This window comes from Chrysochloris asiatica, unplaced genomic scaffold, assembly GCF_000296735.1.
Source record: "Chrysochloris asiatica unplaced genomic scaffold, ChrAsi1.0 scaffold00081, whole genome shotgun sequence".
Classification (NCBI taxonomy): domain Eukaryota; kingdom Metazoa; phylum Chordata; class Mammalia; order Afrosoricida; family Chrysochloridae; genus Chrysochloris; species Chrysochloris asiatica.
The window spans coordinates 13359665-13368310 of NW_006408599.1; the positions used below are offsets into that span (position 1 = coordinate 13359665).

Consider the following 8646-nt stretch of genomic DNA (forward strand, 5'->3'; position numbering starts at 1 on the left):
TTGGAGATTTTGCCCTGTCTTAGGTGCTGGTTAGGGGCTTTTAGATTTGCTGTTTTTGTTGTTGTTATGTGCCGTGAGGTCGGTTCTGACTCATAGCGACCCTGTACAGGGTTTCCGAGGCTGTAAATCTTTATGGGAGCAGAAAGCCTCATCTTTCTCCCATGGAACAGCTGGAATTTTTAACTGCTGACCTTGTGGTTTGCAGCCCTATTCGTAACCACTATGCTACCAGAGCTCCTTACCAGGACTCTACAAAAAGGTGACATAGAGGTCAAATAATATAAGGACTGACAATTGGTGTTAGTAGCTATGAGGTTACTGATAACCTTAGCAGAAGCAGCTTCAATGGAGTGATGAGGGCATAGAGATAATTAAAAGAATGCCTGTTAGATGAAGTGATAAAAAAGGTTCATGTTTGGTGGAGTAAGGGTGTAGTATAGTTTCATCTCAGTGTAGTAAACTAGTAAATAGTGGGAAGGGGGGGAGTAAGCAATAGGAGTGACTAGAAACTGTGATTTCCTAAAGACAAGAATTTAGAATTTGAAGAGACCATAGAGAGCATTTTAACCAATCACCTCAATATACAGGCAGGAAATTGAGCTTTAGAAAGAAAAAATGCCTTGCTGGAAAGTCCTGTGGATGGATAGGGCCAGCTGATGATGTTCATTCAGCTCAGAAATGCAGTCTTGATTTCAAAGACACTCAGCTTCCACTTCCAGTATTGAGTAGTAGGATATTCATGTGTGGAAAAGAAAATGTTTATAGTGCATTTTAAAATTTAAGGGGGTTCTACTAGTCTGGTAGCTTTAAAATAGTTTTAACAGTGAGAACCAAAGTCCTACTCAAATATAGACAACAAATAGCAATTTCCAATAATTTTTTTTTTGTTTACCTTCATCATGTTATGAATTTTTTTGTATCTGATTAGACGTCTTTTCTTTTGATTTGCAAAGGCAAATTATTATGGATTTTAAAACTTAAAATAAGCCTGCAAGTATTATACAAACATTCAGGAGTTAATTTTTCATGATAAATTACTTTTTCTTGTGGGAGCAAGATGAAAGGGCTTAGGCAAAATCTGAATCTAAGTTTTATTCACATGAATTATAAATGGGAGGCCAGGGGAAAGTCTCTTTAGCTTGTAATCACTCTAAGAATTTTCATTTGACCAATTTACCCTTACCTGGAGTCCTGGTGTGGCGCTGTTGGTTAATGTGCTGGACTGCAAAGTCAGTTAGAACTGCAAGGCTGGCAGTTCAAGCTCACCAGCTGCTCCTCGGAAACCCTATACAGGGTTGCTATGGGTCGGAACCAACTCAACGGCACTTAACAACAACAACCTCTCAAGTGTTTTTGTAAGTTGATCCCAAGTATTTTCTTCCTCCCCTCCCCCCATATTTGTGTACCCTGAGGTACATGGTATTAAACCTTCATAAAGTTTAGTCTTGTTCTAAGAACTGTTACCTTCTTATTTTCATGATGCTCAGTTTAGCTTTGACGGCTTAACTGAAAGCTTATTTCTGGGATTTATACCATTTTCAGGTAGCTGCTCATATTCTTTAGTAGACTTTAAAGGTGTTGAGATACTTAGTTTTTAAAATGTATTTTATAAGCAAATTTATAGATTTCAGAATAATGAACTGTTAAAAGTAGTCTGACTTTTAATGGTGAGAAAAGATACGTCCAAAACTTGTTCTAATACAAGAGTATTATTCTTTATTTAAAAAAAAAAAAATGTGTGGCAATGATTGATTTAATTAAAGCTTAGGATTTAGTTACTGTATAATTTCATTACTACTGTTCTGGTCTTTAAAAGGAGCAACCTTGTGTTAGAAATGAATCCCGATGTCGCATAAAAGACACTCGGTGAGAATAAATTACCTTGGCAAAGTAAAATTTACTCTTGCAAGACGGTGCCTGCGCATAGCTGTACATACACGAACAGGCCAGCGAGCACACCTAGTGGGCAGTCCACTCGGGTTTTTAATCCCTGACGCGAGTCTCAAGGCTGTCTCTCACCCTATTGGCTAGGGTTTTGACCGCACAATCTATTCCCTTACTCAGTTGGCTAGTTCAAATTTTTAAGGCACACATTCCTACCTTAGGAAAAGAAGAGAGGGGTCAGTCTTTGCTCCAGGAAGTAGTTTAAGGAAAAAGAAAGTTATCATAAATTCCTTACTCCAGGAAGTGGTTTAAATAAAAAGAAAGTGACCATAAGTTCTTTACTCACTTCAGGAAGTAACCAAAGAAAAAGAGAGAGATCATAAAGTCTTTACTTCAGGAAATAAAAAAATTACCCGAATATAATAAACAGGATTATGATTTTTTTTTTTCCACACTTGGTTAAATTGCCCTGGGGAGGCTTTATTTTCATCTTTATTAATTTATTCTGCCTCTGGAAACTAGAAAGTTATATTGTAAGGCTTCTTAAGAATTTTCTTTTTGAACAGTAAGTTGAGGGTTTTATATCACCTTTCTCTATGAGATGCCGTCTCATTTTTGGTGGAATGTTGTTGTTGTTGTTGTTGTTAGGTGCCGTTGAGTCAGTACCAGCTCATAGTGACCTTATCCACAGCAGAACAAAACACTTTCCGATCCTGGGCCAACCTCACTATTGTTGCCATGCTTGAGCCCATTGAAATAGTCCTGGGGATATTTATGTTGTTGTTAAGTACTGTGGAGTCAGTTCCGACTCACAGTGACCCTGCACAAGGTTTCCGAGGCTATAAATCTTTACAGAAGCAGAAAGCCTCATCTTTCTCCCACGGAACCGCTAGTAGTTTCGAACTGCTGACCTTGAGGTTGGCAGCCCGACTTGTAACCACTACGCTATTCAGGCTGAAAGGTCCTTTACCTCTGAACTTCCCTCAGCCTTTCATTTGCAGGGCAGGGCCATTACTTAGCACAGGTGTCCTGGGTCCTGTTAGATGCTCTGCCACTCCTGGCAGGCCTTTCCACAAGCATTTGTAATTTGCTTATCTCAAGCAATATATGACATGCATTTTTATCAACACATAAACAGAGGTTTCCCAAATTTTCTTTTCAAGTTATTGATTTCAGGGGAAGTTATATATTGCCAATTTTTTTCTTCTTCCAACTAGCTTCTTAGAGTAAAAATAGTGGAATCTAAGTGATACTGAGAACTATTTCTAAATGATTTGTAAATTAAAATAGGAGGACACAACTATCAGGTATAATTGTAAAGCCATCTTCAGAGTCGTAGCTTAGCAGTATACTAAGAAATCTGTTTCAGGGAGGTTAATATTAACATCAACTTTATGCTTTGTTCATTTGCCTGTGAATGTTAATTACTTTGTTTTTTCTTTCTCTTATATGAAATAAAATGCTTTGAGCAGACAAAAAAAAAAAAATTTAAGGGGGTATTTGTTCAGAGTTAGAGGTGAGTAGTTTTGATAATGATTCCAGGTTTGGGATATGTCAAATAAAATTTCTTGAAAGTTCCTTTTATTTCTAACAGTGCCAGATTGGCCTCTCTTTTTGGATTGGATCAGGCAGTTGCTGACCATGGAAACGAATTCTTCCAGTACACAGCTCCAAAGCAGCCTAAGAAAGGCCAGGCAACAGCAGCAACAGGTAAGTTAGTAGGCATTAGGGGACCAGCCAGGGGTGACATGGGCTCCAAATTCTGCGCCTCCTGGTCATCTCAGACATCCAGACCTAGTGCCTTCTGTTCTGGCCCCTGGGCTCCTTATTGTTCCTCCAAGTTCCTTCAGGTCTACATGTTTGTTGCTCCTAGCATTCAGTGAGGCCAGAAAAGGAGGAGAAGGCTGCCCAGATGCTTTGCAGGAAAAAGGAAGACTCTCAATATGAAAAAATTCTACAGTGAAAATGAAGGAAAGCCTGAAAACCAAGAACAGCCACAGATTAAGGGAAAGCCTGAAGTAGTTGGTACTCCAGAAGACAAGAAAAAGTTAGGAAATGAGAGAAAGGCAGATGAGGAAATGCTAAAGAGTAAGGGAAGTCCAGAAGCTGAGGGGAAGGCAAAGGAAGGAAAGACAGAAAAACAAGGGCTGTAGGAAAGCATGCAGCTAAGGACAATGTACCCAAAAAAGCAAAACCAACAAAGGGCTGGCTGAGTACCCCAGGGAGTACGCACTTGAGCCTTGAGGAGATGTTAAGAAAATTCCATGACATGACTAGGATAGAGGATTAGGTGAAAAAAATCCAAAGAGAAACTGTGGGGGTTTATGTCAATCAAAGTAGTCTACAGAATCCGTCCTACCGTCTGGACCCAAAGGAACTTGTTGAATGAAAGGAGAAAGAGGGACTGACATGTCTAAAATGTCCTTTATGTGTCTGGTCTCATGTTAGGTGTTTTACAGAGGCTTCTTATTTAATTAGCATAGCAGTTTTATGAAGTAGGTGAGACTGCTACTGTTTTAAAGGCTCAGAGAGGTTTTGAAATTTGCTGAAAGTCATGTAAGTGGCAGGGTTGAAATTTGAGCCTGACCTGATTCCAAAACTTTGATTCCTTCTGCTGCACTCTGCTGTCTTTGTGGAAGAACTTGGTAGTGGAATAGGAGAGGCAAGCAGTAATTACCCTAGAAGAGCAGGTAACAAAGGACATTAATTTGCCAAACTATTTTAGAGTTGAATATGTGTGACAAACACCATATGACCCATAAAGCCTGAAATATTTATTGTCTGGCCCTTAATAGAAAATGTTTGCTGATCCCTACTCTAAATTATTTTACGTGTCACTTTTGACAGCTTTTCTTAGAATGCTGGTCCTATTCTCGAAGCTATAATCTGGGCAGGTTTTTTTTTTTTAACGCTTTTATTGTGAATTGAGTGATTGTTTTACATAGGAGAACATTGGTTTTGCACTCAACCTACTGTATTTTGTTTCATTGCAATGATTACAATCCCCTCACGTATCATCGGTTAATAGCATTTGCTTCTATTCCCTCTCTTCTTTTCTTTTTTTAAATGTACGCAAAAAAACACAGGAATAGATCATCGTTTAAACTACCAAAGGGTACATTCTGCAATCCAGCCTCCTAGCTACCAGCACACAGCCTTTCTCTTTTCATGAGTCTAGAGTCCTTAGCTGCTCTATCTCTCCATGCCGTCACCCTGCCTCCATCTCTGGTGTTACTGGTTAGGGTCCCATGTTCCACTCATGCTCTTCTCTCTTGATGGTGCTAGGGTCCTCTGTTTCTGGAATGTAAGATGAACTGCTGTGCATTTCATGTATACATTTACATTTTCCCTGATGCCGCTCTTCTTCGTCAGTACATTCTGAATGTTTAAAGTGTTCAGTTAATGGGTGTGGAGAAAAATAAACAATCTCAGTCCCTATTGAATGCAATAACTTGATTTTCTTATCAGAAAACAAGGTCAACTATATATTAAGTATAAGGGGGAAACTATAGAAGCATTATCTATACAGTCTTATGTAGGCATATACATATTAAATGCCAATAATGTAGAAATAAAGGAGACCCTCTGTTCAAGGGAAATATATGTAAATAAGGTGGTGGTGGCACAGTACATGAATCTCTTTAAATCTCAGTATAAAAACAGCAAAACTATATATATAAAACCCAAAACTTAACAGGTAATATTTACAACAAAACCAATTAGAAAAAATATCTTTATGAACCCCCAAATACAACAGGCTTGGGCAAACCACTAACAAAAGGCTTGCATGATATCAGCATCTGTATGGAAGTACAGAGGATGCAGCTGAGAATGGGAGCATCTCAAAATGACTACCAGGTTTTTAGGCAAGTATGACAGGCAAAGTTGAAACTGGAAAATGAGTTTTGTCCATTTTAGTTTCAGGAAGGGGAAGGGTATGATTGTGGTATCATAGCAGTCTTACTTCTGTGAACTTTTGAAACTGACTCATCATGATGTTCTTTCATAATAGGACTGCATACTGAGAAGACTCTGTTAGAAATAAAATTAAAATTGAGGAAGATAGGGACACTAGAGGTCCAAATAAACGTGGGCCTCCCTAAGGGGATGAAGTCAGGATGTTTTTTTAACTTTATGCCAAAATAACAAAGATGGCAGCTCTGCAAAGTTAGAAAAGTTACCTTGAACCATACCTCCTTCTTAGAAATGTAATACATAAGTGACAGATTTCAGGAAAGAATTAGAAATGAAACGAAAAATTATTTCAAATTGAAGACTAAACTAGAGCAAACACAAGAATGGATTAATACAACAGAGTATGCCTTAATAATCTTAATAAAAGGTTCAAAGGAGGAATTTTTGAGATAAAAGAAAATAAAAGATTCACGTGAAACTGACAAATACTCAAGATGGCAAAGAAGATTCAATAAATGTTGCTGTTGAGTCTGTACTGACTCATAGTCATCCTCTGCACAACGGAACAAAACACTGCCCAGTCTGGCACCAACCTCACAATCATTGCTCTTGAGCCCACTCCTGCTGTCACTGTGCCTATTGATCTCACTGGTTCCACCTCTCTTTCGCTGACCCTCCACTTTACCAAGCATGATGTTCTTCTCTAGGGACTGGTCCCTGCTGATAATATGTCTGAAGTATGAGCAGAGAAATCTGGCCATCTTGGCTTCTAAGAAACATTCTGGCTGTACGTCTTCTAATACAGATTTGTTTGTTCTTTTGGCAGTCCATAGTACTTTTAATATTTTCCTCCAACACCATAACTCAAATACATCAATTCTTCTACAGTCTTCTTTATTCATTGTTCAACTTTCACACGAATCTGAGGCAATTGAAAATACCATGGCTTGGGTCAGGTATACCTTAGTCCTCAAACTGACATCTTTGCTCTTGATTTTAAAGAGGTCTTGTGCAGCAGATTTGCCAAATGCAATATGTTGTTTGATTTCTCGACTTTTGTTTTCATGAGTGTTGATGGTAGATCCAAGCAAAATGAAGTCTATGACAACATCAATCTTTTCTTCATTTATATGGATGTTATTTACTATTCATTATGTAGATAATAGTAATCTCTGAAGAAAACTAAAGAAGGAGAAAAAAGAATAAATACTGAAAACTGTAATTTAAGAAAACTTAGTTGGAAAAGTTTCTGAAACTACCTGTTGAAAAAGTTCTCATGAATGGGAAGTTTAGGAATCTGAACAGTACTGATTTTAAAGAGGGAGGAATTCCAAGTCAATAAGAAGTAGCTCACAGGATTGTGTACATCTGACTCAGTCATCCCTTTGGCAAGTCTATTCACTACCTCCCACATCTGGAGTTTAAACTGGGACATACTGAGCTGAGTACACTGGAAGAAGCTGAATTCACCTGAAGGGGATGTTAGGATGACCTTGGTGAGACAATTATTTTTTTTTAGCATTTCAGACTTGTCCTCATAACTGTGGTCTTACTCTTTTTTCCCTACATAGACTGTTTAGCCAGAGAAGAGGTTTATTATGGTATTATACTCAAATGAAAGTACTGATTGAATTAAAAACTATCTTTTTGGTTTTTCAAAACAGTAAGGAAGACTTGAATACCTTACTAGGGAAATTAAACAGATAATGTTGTTGTTATTGTTAGGCGCCATTGAATCGGTACCAACTCATAGCGACCCTATGCACAACAGAATGAAACACTGCCCGGTTCTCGGCCAACCTCACAATTTCTGCTACTTGAATTCATTGATGCTGCCACTTTGCCAATCCACCTCTCTGGGGGTCTTCCTCTGACTTTCCACCTTACCAAACATGATATCCTTCTCCAGCGACTGGTCCCTCCTGACAATATGTCTGAAGTATAAGAGATGAAGTTTGGCCATCCTGGCCTCCAAGGAGCACTCTGGCTGTACTTCTTCTAACACAGATCTGTTGGTTCTTTTGGCAGTCCATGGCACTTTCAATATTCTCTAACACTATAACTCAAATGCATAGGCAATTCAATTAAAAGCGTATGAATGTAAAATGGTGTGGCATTTCTGAAGGGCATTTGGGTAGGATGTGACAAAAACATTAAATCTTTTTGTTTAAATAACAGAAAAATTAGAGATGGCCCAAATAAATATCAACCAATAAGCAAGTGGATACTTTCTGATACAATAATACGATAGTATTCAGTGTAGTCACTTAAAAGTATTTTAAAGGCAATTTTGTCTTTGTTTTAGAAACTGTTCAGAAAATGCATAGGAAATACTTATAACACACTTAATGAGAAGAGTAGGTTGTTCAATCATTTCATTGTTTTTAAAAACTTTAGAAACGCTGCCAAGTTCTGTGTATAGAAAAAAAGACTGGGAATAAATAAATATTTAAAATTATCAGCATTGTTTATTTTTGAATAGGGAGGTTAAAGGTAATTTTTATTTTTTTCTTTATAATTTCTATATTCTATAGTTTTTCTGTAATGTACATTTATTGATAATTGATAATGGGGGGGCTGTCAATACCAATAATAAAATCAACAAGACTGTCTTTGAAAGTAAGTTCTTGGTGGCTATGTCCATGCCACTGTTTTCTTACTACTTTTCTATCAACACATTCACATAGTGAATGTAGGTATGTGGTTGATTTTAAACATTGTTTTTAAATATTACTCTACTGCATTTAGTAACAGATTTGATGAATTAGACACTAAAGACCAAAGACCGGAAGAGTTGTGGGATGACATCAAGAATATCATACATGAAGAGAGCAAAAAGTCATTAAG

The 8646-nt window shown here is 37.7% G+C and overlaps 1 protein-coding gene across 1 annotated transcript in view; it reads left to right on the forward strand.

Annotated features, from left to right (window-relative positions):
* FKBP15 (FK506 binding protein 15, 133kDa) overlaps positions 1-8646 on the forward strand; it is an 81272-nt gene that overhangs the window by 9357 nt on the left and 63269 nt on the right. The window contains exon 2 of the mRNA XM_006865733.1: positions 3479-3594. Within this exon, the coding sequence (XP_006865795.1) occupies positions 3479-3594 (116 nt within the window). The remainder of the gene's footprint in view (positions 1-3478; positions 3595-8646) is intronic.